Source organism: Hyperolius riggenbachi, chromosome 1 (genome assembly GCF_040937935.1).
Source record: "Hyperolius riggenbachi isolate aHypRig1 chromosome 1, aHypRig1.pri, whole genome shotgun sequence".
NCBI lineage: Eukaryota > Metazoa > Chordata > Amphibia > Anura > Hyperoliidae > Hyperolius > Hyperolius riggenbachi.
Genome location: NC_090646.1, coordinates 525942130 through 525960908, shown reverse-complemented (window position 1 = coordinate 525960908; position 18779 = coordinate 525942130). Strand labels below are relative to the sequence as shown.

Genomic DNA, 18779 nt, shown 5'->3' with positions numbered 1-18779 from the left:
CTCTCCTTCTCCACCGGCATCTTCCCCTCCATATTCAAACAGGCCACTGTGCTTCCCCTGCTAAAGAAATCTTCACTCGACCCTGCTCTGCCATCCAACTACCGCCCAATCTCTCTCCTCCCTTTTGCCTCAAAAATTCTTGAACGCCTGGCCCACCAACGCCTGACCAACTTCCTTAACTCCAACTCCCTTCTCGATCACCTGCAGTCTGGTTTTCGCACAGCCCATTCTACAGAAACAGCCCTCACCAAAGTGGTAAACGACCTTGCCCTTGCCAAAGCGGAAGGTAAATATTCCATCCTGCTCCTCCTGGACCTCTCCTCGGCATTTGACACTGTCGACCACTCCCTCCTCCTCCACTCCCTGCAGCTAATGGGCATTCAGGACCTAGCCTTAGCCTGGATCTCCTCATACCTTTCCAACCGCTCCTTCACAACATTTTTCAACGGCTCCTCATCCACTCCTACACCCCTCTCAGTTGGTGTTCCTCAAGGTTCCGTCCTAGGACCACTACTGTTCTCACTCTATACTGCCTCAATTGGCAAAATCATCTCCTCCATGGGTTTCAATTATCACCTGTATGCCGACGACACCCAGATATATCTCCACACCCCAGATCTCTCCTCCTCTACCATGGACAAAGTCTCTGCCTGCCTCACATCCATTTCCTCCTGGATGGCTGCCAGGTACCTGAAGCTTAATTTGAATAAACATACATATATCCAGGCACATCGCCTCTAGTTAGGACATTAAATAAATTATTAGGGAAAGGGAGGTGCTGAAGGGGGTGTGGCTAGAAACAGCAAAAATCAATTAACCCTTCGCACTCTCACATGCAAATGTTCAAACAAATGCATTCACAGATTTACTCATCCAGGCACAACTGTTATCCCTACAGCTAAATTAAAAGCCAGGGTTTTAGTTCACAGAAGAATGCATTCTTATGCTTAGTCACCTATACTGCGTAGAAGTACCCAGGTAAACATAGGTGTCCTAACTGTAGTTAGGACACCTATGTTTACCTGGGTACTTCTACGCAGTATAGGTGACTAAGCATAAGAATGCATTCTTCTGTGAACTAAAACCCTGGCTTTTAATTTAGCTGTAGGGATAACAGTTGTGCCTGGATGAGTAAATCTGTGAATGCATTTGTTTGAACATTTGCATGTGAGAGTGCGAAGGGTTAATTGATTTTTGAAGCTTAATTTGGACAAGACTGAGCTTCTAATATTCCCACCCCGCACAGCTGCACCCCTCCTAGATTTGCACGTCACTATTGAAAATACTACTATCCACCCTACCTCCCAAGCCTGCTGTCTAGGCGTTACTCTAGACTCTGAACTTTCCTTTACAGCCCACATCCAAGGTATTGCCAGATCCTGCAACTTCCACCTCCACAACATCTCCAAGATCCGCTCCTACCTGTCCCTTGACACCACTAAACTCCTTATCCACGCCCTTGTCATCTCCCGCCTAGACTACTGCAATTCTCTTTTATCTGGCCTCCCCTCTAACTGTACTGACCCACTTAAATTGGTAATGAAGGCGGCAGCCAGACTGATACATTCTTCTCACCGCAGCGCCTCTACAACTCTGCTCTGTAAAGCACTACACTGGCTCCCCATCAGCTTTAGGATCAATTTCAAAATCCTGTGCTTGGCCTACAAATCAGTGCACAAGACCTGCCCGACCTACATCTCTGATCTGGTCCACAGGCACATACCAGCCCGCCCCCTCCGATCCTCCAATGACCTGCGCCTAGTCGCACCACACATAACTCAGTCACACGCACGATTGCAGGACTTCACCAGGGCTGCCCCTACTCTCTGGAACTCTCTCCCACCAGCCGTCAGACTCGCCCCCACCTTTAATACCTTCAAACAAGCTCTCAAGACTCACCTCTTCACGCTCGCATACCCCCCTACACCAGCACCATAATATGTTCTGTTAGACCCCCTCTCAAAAGACACACCTATTGTCTCCACCCCACCCTTTAGATTGTAAGCCTCTGGCAGGGCCCTCCTCCCTAATGTATCCAGCTTGATTATGCAATCTTACTCACAACCACCCCTCTTGTAGACTCGAACAGTCTCTATTTTGACCTATGACACTGTATTGTTATCAAATCATTTGCATGATCTTGTTTTGTTGTGAGTTTCCGTATGTTCTACCTGTATGTTAACCCATTTATCTATTGTGCAGCGCTGCGTAATATGTTGGCGCTTTATAAATACAATAAATAATAATAATAATAATAATGGTAAGTGTATATAAATACACAAGATTATTTATATTGCACTGACTGATGAAGAATGTTCCTACCGTATTGCTAAGGCTGATGTTTCCTGAGATTTCATCAGGAAGATTCAGCTGACAGACAAAGAGAGCATTTACCTGTAATACAGCTGCTGGGAGCGAAAGCTGTATAGAAGGTAAAAGGTGTTCCCCATCAAGAATACAACAATCCAAGAGACTGACAGAACTGAGCGATTTTCCTGATGAGACACAAAGACATAATGTATCAAACTACTGATCATTGTTAGCATATAGACTCCTCTTTATACAAACCTAAATTTTCAATTATTCAAAAACAATACATTGAAACCTATTCACTGCATATACTACGTACAGTGCTGTCAGACAACAGGCGTGTGAACCTACTTAACATTAAAGAGAACCCGACGTGGGGTTCTAAGAATGACATCTGCGCTCAGAGGCTGGGTCTGCTTATATTGCCCAGCCTCTGCTGCTATTTCAATCCCCCCTAAGTTCCCCCTGCGCTCTGCTCTCCCCCATAAATAACAGCCGCGCTGCCAACACGCAGCGTGTCACAGCGGGCTGTGTTTACTTTTGTCCTGTCATTCTCCGCCGCTCCCCCGCCTCCTGCATAGCGCTGGTCCCCGCCCGCGTCCCTTCCCTCCAATCAGCGGGGAGGGAAGGGACGCTGCGGGGACTGGAGCTCTGCAGGAGGCGGGGCAGCACGCAAACTGACAGGACCAAGGTAAACACAGCCCGCACAGCGCGGCTATTATTTATGGGGGAGAGCGGTGCGCAGGGGGAACTTAGGGGGTATTGAAATAGCAACAGAGGCTGGGCAGTATAGGCAGACCCAGCCTCTGAGCGCAGATTTCATTCTTAGAACCCCACCTCGGATTCTCTTTAAAGCGGTATAAAACCCTGACATAATATTCAATAAAAACATGTCTTCCTACTTTTTATATGGCATACGGTTATCATATTTTCTTTTGTGCATAAGTATTATAATTCATTTAGAAATTATACTTTTCTAAAGTACACTTATTTTACTCTGAGAGCTGACTTTGCATTTAATTATAACTGCTTTATTCATTCTCTAACTTAATCAGAAAGCCTCAGAAAGCATTTATGCTTGTCTGACTTTGTTCAGGGGACCCAGCAGTGTGTGAGAAAGCTTTGTTTACATTTCTCACTTGATACAATTAAACACAAGATAACATTATGTAAAGTTTGGAAGCGGCCAGCTCTGCTGGCAGGGAAGCTTCTAAAGCCTGTGTTAACCCCTTGAATGCAGTTCTAGTAAAAAAAAAAATGCTGGTTGTATATAATATGCTGTAAATAATCTATTAGAGCAAAGTAGAAATGCTGGGTTTCATTCCGTTTTAAGGCAGGTATCATATTAGCCGTGATTGTGTGTGTTTTGCTGCGGATGGCAAATTGCGCACAATTCCACAGGCTATTGAAGTAAATAGCCTGGCTTGGGAAACACTTGTCGTGATCGTTCGTTCACATTTGCAATTTTTGGTATGCTTTTAAATCGCACAGCTTTCCGATTTTTCCTGCATGACACACACGTTCACAACTACAGTATATGCTGCCGCAAACAAACAAAAAAATCACGGAACAAACGTAGCAAACGTTTGCAGAAAAAAACAATTGCAAAAGCAGATGGACACCAGGGAATCACAGGGGAAAACGGCCCTGCAAGTGTGTTCCCCCTCCGTAAAATAATTTTACAGGTCGTAAAAAAGAGGTGAGGCACCAACCGTGCTATTAACGCGGAACTGTAGATACTTTTTAAACACACTGTTTGACTTACCTGGGGCTTCTGCGAGCCCCCAGCAGCTATCCTTTCCCGCGCTGGTCCTCCACGAGTCTCCGTTCTCTCGCTGCTGCTCCGTTCCGTACCTCGACTTGAAAGGATACGTGTAGCCAGAGCTGCGCATGTGCAGTGGCCCGGCGGCAAAACCAAAAGGAGCTGGCGGTGGGAGAACGGAGGATCGTGGAGGACCGGCGCAGGACAGGACGGCTGCTGGGGGCTTGCAGAAGTCCCAGGTAAGTGAAACAGTGTGTTGAAAAAGTATTGTGTTTTTTTTTATCAGCGATACAGGAGAAGTAGGTAGGTGGACCTGAACTCTTGCACAGGACAGAAGGAAAACACATAGAAATGCACCTTCTATATACGTAGAGAGTTTAGCCTGTCTAAATGTAAATGTGGATGTGCTCAGCTAGAGGAAACACCACTCCAGCAAATCTTCAAAAACATAGCCGGCACCATCTGGTATGCTTCAATATTTATTGTAGTCTTGTCATATTAATCAACGACGTTTCGGAGACACAGCTCCTTTTTCCAATTCATGACATACTAAATAACTCTGCATTCACATCTCATTTATATAGTCGAATCACCTGAGAGCCTACACTCCATGTGACTCCAGGGAGTGTCAGAGCGGGTAAGAGTCCCTGGAGTCACATGGAGTGTAGGCGCTCACGTGAACAACCTGGACATCACACGCCAGAACCCTTTATTAATGTGGGCCACATATCTTTGTAGGTTGCGCTTATATATTATATATAATCAAAAAAAATATTTAAATATATATATATATATATATATATATATATATATATATATATATATATATATATACACACACATACACACACATACACACACACATATCTTTTTTTTATTATGTATAGCTCCAATCTTAACTGATATTTTTTTAGCACCTTTTGGCTGTATACGTATGTCTATGTGTATTTATGTTACTACAGGGAGTGCAGAATTATTAAGCAAATGAGTATTTTGACCACATCATCCTCTTTATGCATGTTGTCTTACTCCAAGCTGTATAGGCTCGAAAGCCTACTACCAATTAAGTATATTAGGTGAAGTGCATCTCTGTAATGAGAAGGGGTGTGGTCTAATGACATCACCACCCTATATCAGGTGTGCATAATTATTAGGCAACTTCCTTTCCTTTGGCAAAATGGGTCAAAAGAAGGACTTGACAGGCTCAGAAAAGTCAAAAATAGTGAGATATCTTGCAGAGGGATGCAGCACTCTTAACATTGCAAAGCTTCTGAAGCGTGATCATCGAACAATCAAGCGTTTCATTCAAAATAGTCAACAGGGTCGCAAGAAGCGTATGGAAAAACCAAGGCGCAAAATAACTGCCCATGAACTGAGAAAAGTGAAGCGTGCAGCTGCCAAGATGCCACTTGCCACCAGTTTGGCCTTATTTCAGAGCTGCAACATCACTGGAGTGCCCAAAAGCACAAGGTGTGCAATACTCAGAGACATGGCCAAGGTAAGAAAGGCTGAAAGACCGACCACCACTGAACAAGACACATAGGCTGAAACGTCAACACTGGGCCAAGAAATATCTCTTTTTCTAAGGTTTTATGGACTGATGAAATGAGAGTGAGTCTTGATGGGCCAGATGGATGGGCCCGTGGCTGGATTGGTAAAGGGCAGAGAGCTCCAGTCCGACTCAGACGCCAGCAAGGTGGAGGTGGAGTACTGGTTTGGGCTGGTATCATCAAAGATGACCTTGTGGAGCCTTTTCGGGTTGAGGATGGAGTCAAGCTCAACTCCCAGTCCTACTGCCAATTTCTGGAAGACACCTTCTTCAAGCAGTGGTACAGGAAGAAGTCTGCATCCTTCAAGAAAAACATGATTTTCATGCAGGACAATGCTCCATCACACGCGTCCAAGTACTCCACAGCGTGGCTGGCAAGAAAGGGTATAAAAGAAGAAAAACTAATGACATGGCCTCCTTGTTCACCTAAACTGAACCACATTGAGAACCTGTGGTCCATCATAAAATGTGAGATTTACAAAAAGGGAAAACAGTACACCTCTCTGAACAGTGTCTGGGAGGCTGTGGTTGCTGCTGCACACAATGTTGATGGTGAACAGATCAAAACACTGCCAGAATCCATGGATGGCAGGCTTTTGACTGTCCTTGCAAAGAAAGGTGGCTATATTGGTCACTGATTTGTTTTTGTTTTGTTTTTGAATGTCAGAAATGTATATTTGTGAATGTTGAGATGTTATATTGGTTTCACTGGTAAAAATAAATAATTGAAATGGGTATATATTTGTTTTTTGTTAAGTTGCCTAATAATTATGCACAGTAATAGTCACGTGCACACAGAGATATCCCCCTAAAATAGCTAAAACTAAAAACATACTAAAAACTACTTTCTAAAATATTCAGCTTTGATATTAATGAGTTTTTTTGGGTTCATTGAGAACATGGTTGTTGTTCAATAATAAAATTATTCCTCAAAAATACAACTTGCCTAATCATTCTGCACTCCCTGTATATGTATTTATTTATGCATTCTAATCTGAGAGTTGTGTTCGTCAGTTTCAGAGTGCCCTGTTTATTTCTTAAAAAGGCACAATAGAAGTGGCGCATGCCGCGGAACGCATGGTCAGTATTCACTATAGAGCTGCTACTACCAAAAATACTAGTATTGACACACATCGCATCATTTGAAATATCCCTGACGCCTCCTACCCTACTTTGTCTGGATATATAGAATGGCATATATTTGGCAAATAAGACAATTTGTATAAACTGTACTTCAGCAGTCTATATAGCTGTATGTCTAAAGTTTAGCTTCAAATTAATTAAGTATCTATTGCATATACACATAGTCTTAAGACAAGACATCACCATTAAGGTGTCCAAATACTTTAGGGCCTTTTCACACTGAATGCGTTGCACCATGTTTATCACATCGCTAGCGTTTTGCAGATCGCAAGGGTGTCACCATTATAATAGAAATTGTGGTAACACTTTTACATCGAGTACAATTTGATTGGTAAAATCCAAACGCTGGTCCTGTTGCATTTTCCCAGTTAGCATCTAATAAAAAGACAATAGCAAAGTACAAAACTTTTTTTTTTAAAGAGAACCTGAACTGAAAATTAAAAGTCAAAATAAACATAAACACGTCATACTTACCTCCTGTGTAGGCTACTCATCAATCTCTTTCTCCTCTCCTGCCTCCTGTTTATCCACTGTGATCAATGTAATTCTCTGTCCTCCATTTTGAAAATGGCCATTACCCTATAACAGCTTCCTGGACAGCACACTGTTAGACTGTAATATCGATCGCTTGAGCCATAGGGAAACATGGACATTACCTTGCACATTGAGTTGTAACTGACAGTAACAGGTATATTTCAGTTCTGACAAAATATTGTCAGAACTGGAAGGGATCACTGTAAGAAGCAAATGGTGAGATTCTGAGAGGAACTGACGGCGAGGTAAGTACCTAATATTCATTTGCAGCTACATCATGTGTTTATTTTAAATAATTTTACTCAGTTCAGGTTCCCTTTAAATTGCAAGCTAAAAGTTCAATCACTTAGCAGTGCAGTTGCGTGTTGATATCCTCAGTGTGACAAGGCCCTAAAGGAACACCTCTCTTCAGTTTCCGTTTGTCAGTACACAGCCTTACCTTTAGAGACACCTGATGTTTGACAGAAGAGTTAGCGTACGCAAAGGTACTGGCCATCCCGATGCACACCGCTATACCTGGGGAGTTACATTATTATACATGTTAGTAAAAATAAATTTTGATGTTAAAGGATACCTGAACTGACATGCAACATGATGAGATAAACATACGTACAGTCCCAATTCTACATAGAACTAGTCCATGCTCCTTTTTCTTCACTGTAAGAATTAAGAATCCAGGGCTTTAAATGACAGTTTCTCTGCAGTCTGAACTGCTTAACGCTCACAGATAAGGGCACTTTTCCACTAGCTGCGATCCACTTCAAAAAGTGGACCACAGGCGATTTGCCGATTGCAATAGCACTGCGGTGCTCATTTTCCACGAGCGCAATTTGTTTTTTTCCAAAATTGAAATGGCCAGCTTGAGCAATTCTCGGCGTGATCACGATCCATTCCCGATGGCTTCACAGCGCAAATGCGATGAGTGGAAATTACAGGTTGCACGATTGCACTTCCCAGTGAACAAAGGGCCCTGAGCCCACTGGAGCAGTTGTATCTGCTTCTGTCCGATTTTCTGCATCTCTAACATTGATGTGTAACTGAAAAGCGGACATAACTGCGTCAGTGGGCTCCGGCCCTAAGCAATTACTAATCATAAAACTCATGTGTGGCTGAGAAAAGCAAGAGAAAAAAAAGAAAAGTTCAATAGTCCGAGATCTGGCTGTATGGGAGCTGAATAAACGTTATCATTCACCTGCAGAAGTCAAGAATTTAAACTTGGATTTTTAATTTTATAAATCATAAAATGACTGTGGGATTTCAGGAAATTCCTATGTAGGATTAGAACTAAACATACAATAGTATATCTCATCAGTTTATTTTCACTTAACCAATTAAGCCTTTTAGACGTAGCTGCTGCTCCCGCCGCCTGTTAGCCCGGAGATCAATGATCTAAGTCCCCGTTAGAAAGACCGATGGCTTCTATGAGAAGCTGCAATCTTTCTGAAGAAAAAAAAAAAGTTTCACATCCTCTGTTCACTTCCTGTAAGCGTGATCGCACACTTGCAGGACGGGAAAAACAATTACTGTGGCTTGAGGCCAAATAGTAAAATTATATATACATACAATTTTTTTAATAAAACATGCACACAATTGCATTTAAAATTAACTGTTTACCTCCCACAATCTCCCAAATAATACCCAAATAAAATTTTTCATAAAAAAAACTTAACATAAATAGTTACTTAAGGGGCTGAGCTTTTTTAATATGCATGTCAAGAGGGTATATTACTATTATTTTTTTTAATTATTAGCTTGTAAATAGTGACGGACGCAAAACTGAAGAAATGCACCTTTATTTCCAAATAAAATATTGGCGCCATACATTGTGATAGGGACTTAATTTAAATGGTGTAATAACCGGGACAAATGGGCAAATATAATATGTGGGTTTAACTATGATAGCATATATTATTTTAAAGCTATAATGGCTGGAAACCGAGAAATAATGACTTTTTTCATTTTTTCTTAATATTCCCATTAAAATGCATTTGGAAAAAAATAATTTTTTGCAAAATGTACCACCCAAAAGAAAGCCTAATTGGTGGCGGAAAAAAATAGAATATAGATCAATTCATTGTGATAAGCAGTGATAAAGTTATTGACAAATGAATGGAAGGTAAAAATTGCTTGGATGCATAAGGTGAAAAAACACTGAAGGCTGAAGTCGTTAAAGAGGAACTGTGGTGAAAATAACAATTAATAAAATTGATTATTATTTACAAAATGCATTTTTTATGATTTTTTAGTGTAAAATCTTTCCTCAACCTAATTTACGTTCTGAAACTTATTTTAATATATTTAGTCTATTCGGGTGGTCTCTGCAGAATGCTTGTTTACTCATAGTTCCAAAGCCAGTACAAAGTATACCTGGTCTCCCAGAATGTTTGGGGGAAGGGGAGGGGTGAAATTTCATATAGCTAATTAGTCTAGACTGTGACATCACTGGGAGAGCAGGTCTACATTCAACATACAGCGATATATACATATAGGAAGTGTTTCTGATGCTGAAACCAGGAAAATTAGCTTTAAGAGAACCCGAGGTGGGCAGATGGGACGCGACAATATTTGTTGCTATCTCAGAGGTAAGCATGCGGGAGAGGGATTTCCTGTTCAAAACGCCCATCAGGGGCATTCCTGCAGGGTTTCCAGAGCTGCCATTGGACCTGCCGGCGGCTACTTCCGGTTTCGCCGTCACTGGCCGTCAGGCTGGGAACGTTAGTGATTCTTCGCGTTCCCAGCCACAATAGCACCCCCTATACTGCTATTGCGGCCTTCCTTGCTACAATAGCAGTATAGAGGGTGCTATTGTGTCTGGGAACGCGAAGAATCACACGCGTTCCCAGCCTGACGGCCGGTGACGGCGAAACCGGAAGTAGCCGCTACGTGGGCACCGATCAGCTGCAGGGGGCTGAGGGAAGCCCCAGGTGAGTAAAACTCATTTTTTATTTTTGACTTAAGGTTCACTTTAAGGACCAGAGCCGTCCTTTCCCTATTGTTCTCTGTGATTACTGTGATTGGCTCACAGTATTAACGGGATCAGGAGCCATGATAAATGAGATGCGGATCTGAGTTTACTGTGATTGGCTCCTGACTGAGATGCAGAAGCTCTGCTGTCACTGAGACAGCAGAGCAAGCAGGTGCAGCGATGGAACAGTGCCACAAATGGCAAGCAAAGCGTGAGTGCGCAGTAATCAATGGTTGGAATCAGCATCCTGTCAGAGTCGAGCAGTCAGCAGGACAGATTAAAGGACTGACAATCAACAGGCTCCACACTATTGGAGTGCTTTTCAATACAAACATATATTTGTAATACCTGGTCCGATCAGGTTTCCGATCAATTTTGTATAAAAGTGGTCAGAAAATTGACCTGAAAAATGGTCTGAAACCTGATCAGACCTTATGGAAATCCAAAATTTTCCATGTGGCATACAGCATACTGAGCTTGTTAAATAGTAATGTCCTAAAGGTAGACTAAGCTTGCATGACAAGGTAGCCATATATACTCACCAAGTTTATGCTGAAAGCAGACTTTGGCTAGAAGAATAAGGATGAATGGAAGCCCCTTCTGTAACCATGAGACGACTGCTCTAAGTTCAGACAAGGCTGGTGCCGGTGTTCCTGGCTCCTCACTGTTATCGTCTCGATGACGCTCTCCACTAGCGGCATGCAGCAGCGATGCCCGGGAGTTTGAATGCTGAAAGTGATGCTGCTGGTGGTGTGCAGGGGGCTGCGGTGGCTGCCGGTGATGAGGGTGGTGAGTGAAGCTGCTAGTCTCTGAGCGATTGCTTGCTTCCTCTCTGACCTGAGAAGGCATCTGTATAAATACATCACTGCCTCCCGCTGAGGATCCCAAAACTAGACCAGATTGGGCTGTGATTGGGCCAGGCTGGAGACCCGCTAGACTTGAGAACAGATGCTGAGATGAGGGTGGATCTTGCTTTAATGCATTAAATACGCCTTCATCAATATTGGTGTCAGAGCTCAGATTTTGGCTTCGACTCCTACATAAATTATAAAACAAAGTAGAAAGGCTTTATTAAGTTAGGAAATAAAGAAAAGCAATACAGTACTCTTACAGAGCTGTAACAGTTATACACAGTGCAGACACAATTTTCTGCAGTATTTTCACAGTAAACAATGCACATCATTAGCTGTTCCATTGCAGGGCACTCAGTCTTAATTCCCCACCACACCATAGGGCTAATTTTGATGGATGCAAATCAGCCAACCAGTAGGATTCTAAGGGGTCAGCGAAAACTGGAGAGGATGGCTCCACTTTTGCAGCAGTTTTCTTTTGAACTGCTTTAATAAATATGCTGAGCAACAGTCGCACGCTCTGTATGAAAAGAAAAAAATGTTGCTTTGAAATGAATACAGAATCTAGCAAATCTACTGAAACCAAAAGTTACTTTTAAAAGTATAACATTTTAGTGGAGCGTGGCTGCACATGGGCTATGAGCAGACCTTTGCTATGATGAATTCTTTGCAGATGTTCTACCTGCATGAATCAAACAGAACAACCCTTCCTGCATGAATCAAACAGAACAACCCTACCTGCATGAATCAAACAGAACAACCCTACCTGCATGAATCAAACAGAACCCTACCTGCATGAATCAAACAGAACCCTACCTGCATGAATCAAACACTCACTTCGGAAGAAAAAGAGGATGCAAAAAGAAACATTTAGGCCCCTATTCAGCTGACTTTTCTAGAGTTTTCTCCCAGAAGAAAATGTTTTATCATCTACCAAGGCTGGTTCTAGACTTTTTGCTGTCTGAGGCAAACTTGTGAGGCTAACCCCCCCTTCTCTCCCCCCCCCCCCCCCCGATTTGGAATGATCACACAGCACCTGACAATTTACTCCACTTTATTTATCCCATGACATGCTGCAGCTCAACACAATAGCACACTGGCTGGCTGTATGTCACAACAAACAAATTGCTCACTCTCAGCCACTCCATTCCTCCTCAGTTAGGACATCAGTGCCACCTCCTCCCTTCTGCTGTGCAAGTCAAATGAAACACTGCTCCTCTTCTGCCTCCTCCCCCCTCCTCACTCATACAGCAAAACAAGCTGCTTTCCCCCAATGATGATCTCTTCACCACGCTCTCCTTTTGCTTCTCCTCCTACTCTGACTGTATGCTAATAGTGCAAACACAGTACAAAAATGCTGCCCCTGTAATCTCTGTACCTGATGCAAAACGTTTCACCTTGCTTCATGAGAGAACTGGCCCTGTCACCTACAAATGACTTTTAAGCACCTAACAACCGAAAGAGCGCTGAAAAACACATACAAATAAGTCAAAAACTTATTTTGAGTATTAAAGTGGATCTGAGATGAAAAGCTAAATATAACAAGTAACTTGTCTATATATCTCATCTAAAGTTTAGATAGCTTACACAGCAAATCTAGCTGCAAACAGCTTCAACAGTATATTATTATTTTTTTGCTGATATTCAATGGGAGCAGCCATGTTTTCTGCTCGTCACAATTACACATACAGGCAAGCTTATCTGAATCTAGGCATGCTAATCTGCATATTCAGCCCTCAGCCTGTGAACGCCACTCCAATCTCTTCCATTACACAGGCAACTGATCTGTATCTGCATTGCAGCCCTCAGCTTGTGAAAACTCTGCCTCTGAAATCTATAACTAGTAACACTTTTTCACCTGCCCAGACTGAAATCCCACAATACCTTGCAAGCGCCAAGGCACTCTGGAGAAGCTGTGGGCGTGGCTTGTTTAGTTTATAGGAAATGAGGGTATTAAAATAAAACAAAAAAAGCATTTGGCTTGAGGAATGCCGTATAAACTATATGTAAGGAACACAATTATGCAATGAGTAAAAGTTCATCTCGGATCCACTTTAACTTGCTTGCTGGGAGCGGCGTATTTTATAAGGTGTAAAAATATCTTGTTGAAAAAAGTATGTAAGAATATCTTATGTGAGAAAACCAAGGAGAAAAGTTAATTGAATAGGGTCCTCGGAGCTGGTATTTTTACCAATCAACAAACTGTTTCCATGGAAAAAAAGCATAATACAAAATATCAGAAAATCATAGCTTCTGAAAACTAAAAAGGCCTTTTCAAAAACATTTACCAAAAGGTTTGTATATCAATGCCCAATTTAGCAAAACATTTTAAGTAAATGCAATTACACTTCTAAAGTACTCACTACTCCCAATATAGGAAGCAGGGGCAGTACTAGAAATCACTGCCCCCCCCCCCCCCCCCCCCCGCATGGGCAGTACTAGAAATCACTGGGCCCCCCTAAGCAAACAATGCTAAAATAAGGTAGTGCAGAAAGTGAAGATTGTAGGCAAACCTCACAATTGTGTTACTATAACTCTTCAAAGTAGTCTACCCAGAACTGAGTAAAGTTACAAGTGAGTTTTCACATTACCTCTCCGGAGGAGGGTTGTCTGTCAGGCTGCTGTGTCGTCTCTGCATTGTTCTCAGTACTTTAAAACAATACATTTAAGGTGTATTGTCTACAGGAAAAGGGAGCAGGATGTGGTCTTCTTAAATCCAGATTTAGAAAACATGAGTGGTCTTCAGGCAGACGAGACAATTTATGGAGCTCAGAGATCCAGCCCCTCTTCAGAGATGACCATCCCAATATCTGCACACAAAATACAGTTGTCATGACTAATAATGCATTGGGAGACTGAAACATCTCTTGCTGGGTATTCTGCTCAGTTGTTTCTGTTTCATGAACTGCGGTCTGAATAACTGACAGGTCATCCTCTATCACTTTTACGGTGTTCTACAAATTGATTCCCAGTAAATAAAAAAGTGCCATTGTTGAGTATTCTGCATACAACAAATGTGTTGGTGTATGCCATGCAGGATAAACTGTTAAGAGTTGCTACTGTATTCCCTTTACAAACCTTCTCTCAAGGAGGAGGGTCCTGCCAAAACCTCAGCTTTCCTCCCTTCCCAGCCTTCTGCATTGGAACAAGCTTGAATATTTTGCTTAAAGCCTGGTACACACATCAATTTTGCTTGGCTAATGACAGTCTAATTTTGCCACCTCCATGTAGCATGATGGCCAACATAGGTTAAATATGGTGAATAGATTGTGTAGGTAAACTCTCATACAGCATGTGTTTACAAGCTTAAGGGGAACCTAAACTGAGGATATACATTTTTCCTTTTAAAATGATACCGGTTGCCTGACTCTCCTGCTGATCCTGTGTCTCTAATACTTTTATCCACAGCCCCTCAACAAGCATGCAGATCAGGTGCTCTGACTGAAGTCAGACTGGATTAGCTGCATGCTTGTTTCAGGTGTGATTCAGCCACCACTACAGCCAAAGAGATCAGCAGGACTGCCAGGCAACTGGTAGGGTTTAAAAGGAAAAATCCATATCCCTCTCAGTTTAGGTTCCCTTTAAGTCTACCTAAAACTACCACTTTATACTGTATTGTACTGTAAATATTATTTTCAGAAGATATGTGTTCCTGTTTTACAGTAGTTGCTATGAAAGCATTTCTTTGTACACAAAGGCATTAAGAGATTGTAAGTGTGTAGAGAGTTCATAGAAAACACAGTATGCAGTGTGACTGCTAAGGATGGTCACCGAGATACAAACAATTCCATATTGATGCAGAAGTATGCACTTTTGTATGAAAATATATGCAGTTATAAAATGGACCAAATTCCACCTTAGCAGGATTTGATTGGTCCATTTTGACCCTGCATAAAATTCTGCATCAACTCCTGATTATTTGCATATCATAGACATTCCTCTAGCACCACCTACAATGGAACCTATGTAAATGCTGTTTGGGCAGCTCAGGCTTTGTTTATCAGTTGGTGCTATGATAGGTCATGTGGTCAGTTATTGTCTATTAGTGCTCCTTCACCTGCATTCATAACCCAATATTAATAGAAGCCTAACTGAATTTAACTATATTGTAAAAGTAAGTATGTCACAGTTTGTTGGAGAGAGAGATAAGTGGTGAAAGAAGAAGAATCATGGTGAAACAATGGTAAACAATTTAGGTTAAATTATTATTCATTGTATTAATTGTATGGATAAATACCTCTAGCTTCCATGTTGTAATGCTCTACCTATAAATGGCTGATCATTCATTATACTTGTTCAAGGAGAGCAATTGAAAATTATCATATCCTGAAGATTGGCAATACTGCTAGGACTAGACTGATGGGTCACCAATGACAACTTTTATATTTCTCTCATGATAGGTTTGCTTTAAAGCTGATATTTAGGTACCTATCCCAACTTGTCATGGACAAGAACATGGTTATATACTTGTACCCCCTTGCACTATACATTCCAACAGGTCTCTGCTTCCTGTGTCCCATACTACTGACTCCTGCTTGTTTTTATTAAAGGATACCCGAAGTGACATTTGACATGATGAGATAGACATGTGTATGTACAGTGCCTTGCACACAAATAACTATGCTGTGTTCCTTTTTTGTTTTATTTGCCTGAAAGAGTTAAATATCAGGTATGTAAGTGGCTGACTCAGTCCTGACTAAGACAGGAAGTGACTACAGTGTGACCCTCACTGATAAGTGTGAGAAAACGCGGAAAAGGTGCCGCATGTGCCAAGAGCAAGGCGGCTGACTCCGCGTTGAACGCGGCGGTTTGCACGCATAGACACGCGTCTGGTAGTATGGTGGAATGCGGAAAAGCCGCCGCATGTCCTGACAGCAAAGCGGCTGTTTCCGCATCCAACGCGGCAGTTTGCATGCAGCAGCGTGCGCTTGGTGTGGCTGGGTCTGTTAGTGCACATAGGCAGATGGAGAGCTACGTGCGCGAGCCTGAACTCAGGACCTTTATACCAACAGGGGAAGTGTCAGTTGATCAGGAAGATCAGCTGATTCCTGCAGGACTCATGATTGGCTGAATGGCTCGGGCGGGGCGGCAGAGTCCAGCAACTAAATATTCTGCTGCTTGTCAGTTGCTGGTTGTCTGCCATTGCTAACACTTACGTGAAGGCACTCAGACCTTAGTCAGATCCTTACAGTGTGTTTGAACTAGGTGGACCTGGGAATTCACACTTAGCCAGATTCTGTTGATAGCTTAAAGTACTAATTGAATTGTATTATTTGTTAGACCAGTTCCAGGGTGTTGAGATCAAGGCCCTCACACCCCAGACTAGGAATACTGTGTATCTTCTGTGTATTCTCTAGCATAGTTCCAGGGTGTTGAGATCAAGGCCATCACATCCAAGACTAGGGAACTGTATTATCATTTATGTTATACTCCAGACTAGTTCCAGGGTGTTGATGATCATGGAATGCACACCCAAGACTAGGGAATTGTATTATCATTTATGTTATGCTCCAGACTAGTTCCAGGGTGTTGTGACTACGGACCTCACACCCCAGACTAGGATTGTGCTATTACTGTGTTGCGTTAGCCCAGTTCAGGGCAAAACCTTACATATTAGCAGCAGGACTTCCTGCAACCCAGCCTTGGTCCCTCGCTCAGGGGTCCACAGGCTACAGGAATATCACCCACTGTCAGGGGGAATTCCTCAGGAGTATAGGCCGCCAGCTCCTCTGGTGGTCTTTACTCAGTGTTGTTACTGTTGCACCAAATACTTACACTCTCTCAGGTGTCTAGAGGTTAGACATATCTGATTATTGACGACTCCGCAGATCCTCAATAATCGGGTATATCTGTATTCTTGGGGATACTGCGGATCGCCAAGGATCAGATTCTCTCTCTGGTTGCTGACACCAATCGTTACAATAAGAAATTCCAACTTTAAAACACTTTCCTAGCAGAAAATGGCTCCTGAGAGCAAAAAAAGAGGTAAAAGGGGGGAATTTCTTATCAGTGAGGGTCAAACTGTGAGTCAGGACTGAGTCAGCCACTTACATACCTGATATTTAACTCGTTCAGGCAGAGAAGTAAAAAAAGAAACACAGCATAGTTATTTGTGTGCCAGGCACTGTACATACACATGTCTATCTCATCATGTCACTTCGGGTATCCTTTAACCACTTGCCGACCGCGCACTCATAACGCGCGTCGGCAAAGTGGTAGCTGCAGGACCAGCGACGCAGTATTGCGTCGCCAGCTGCAGGCTAATTAATCAGGAAGCAGCCGCTCGCGCGAGCGGCTGCTTCCTGTCAATTCACGGCGGGGGGCTCCGTGAATAGCCTGCGGGCCGCCGATGGCGGCTCGCAGGCTAAATGTAAACACAAGCGGAAATAATCCGCTTTGTTTACATTGTACGGCGCTGCTGCGCAGCAGCGCCGTAAGGCAGATCGGCGATCCCCGGCCAATCAGCGGCCGGGGATCGCCGCCATGTGACAGGGGACGTCCTGTCACTGGCTGCACAGGACGGATAGCGTCCTGTGCAGCCCCGATCACCGGGGATGACAGGTAGGAGGGGGAGGGGGGGAATTTCGCCGCGGAGGGGGGCTTTGAGGTGCCCCCCCCCGCAACATGCCAGCCAAGAGGAGCGATCAGACCCCCCTGCACACCATCCCCATAGGGGGGAAAAAAGGGGGGCGATCTGATCGCTCTGCGTGCTGCCTGATCTGTGCTGGGGGCTGCAGAGCCCACCCAGCACAGATCACAGAATACTGCGCTGGTCCTTAAGGGGGGGGTAAAGGGTGGGTCCTCAAGTGGTTAATGGCAACAGAGTCAATGGAAAGCTGTTCAAAAGTAAACTCAGGTTTCGAGAAATATTTGTTGCAGCACTTGCCTATGTGATTACAGCTACCATGGTTTGACTTGTACGTAGTGTGCGTGTTTCAGTGAAGTGAAGGTGCATACCTCCCAACTTTTTGAGATGAGAAAGAAACATTTTGTAGTAGAGAAATATACATATTTACATAGAGAGAGGGACAAAGTCCTGAAAGAGGGACACATGAGTAAGAAAGAGGGACAGGGCTCCCAACGAGGAACTGTCCCTCCAAAAGTGGGACAGTTGGGAGCTATGAAGGTGTATTGCCCAGTGTGTAGCTTGCGAGTCAGACAATTACAATGTCCCATGACCATGCACAAATGGTTGAATCCAGAGGTGGTAGGCATCTTATAAAATATATACTGAAATTACATAAAACAATAGGGGAAATAATAATGAGAATCCTGTCCTTGTGGGCTGGCTTCAATACAAAGTAGATCTAGTTTTAAAATCTCCTAAAACATAAATGAAAGTGTATACTTCTATAGCCATGGAGGTGACAGCTGCTCTTCTGTGCTCCAGCTCCTAGCATCACTGACAATGCACCTGCTATTCTCACTACCGTTATTAGTCTGCTGGTGTAAGGCTGTATTTTATACATAACATATTAAATTTAATTCTATGTAATGCAGAATATGTTACTGAGATGGTAACATTTGTAAGATGCAGCGTACAGCATCTTCTCCTCCTCCCCAGATCTCTCACCTGTTCAAGGCTTCGCCCAATAGATGACGTCACTCACTTCAAACGGGAGACAGCTGAGCTCAGCCAATCTCTTCCGGGTCTCTGCGGGCAGC

General features: G+C 43.1%; 1 protein-coding gene across 2 annotated transcripts in view; it reads right to left on the bottom strand.

The window, feature by feature from the left end:
- Window positions 1–18773, bottom strand: part of RNFT2 (ring finger protein, transmembrane 2) — a 100879-nt gene extending 82106 nt beyond the window's left edge. For both annotated transcript variants that reach the window (XM_068245994.1, XM_068245986.1), the window contains exons 1-5: window positions 18688–18773; window positions 13706–13924; window positions 10806–11299; window positions 7738–7814; window positions 2395–2495 (exon numbers count right to left, since the gene is read on the bottom strand). In XM_068245994.1, coding sequence (XP_068102095.1) covers window positions 2395–2495; window positions 7738–7814; window positions 10806–11299; window positions 13706–13779 — 746 coding nt within the window. In that variant the 5' untranslated portion in view covers window positions 13780–13924; window positions 18688–18773. The remainder of the gene's footprint in view (window positions 1–2394; window positions 2496–7737; window positions 7815–10805; window positions 11300–13705; window positions 13925–18687) is intronic.
- Window positions 18774–18779: the final 6 nt, after the last annotated feature.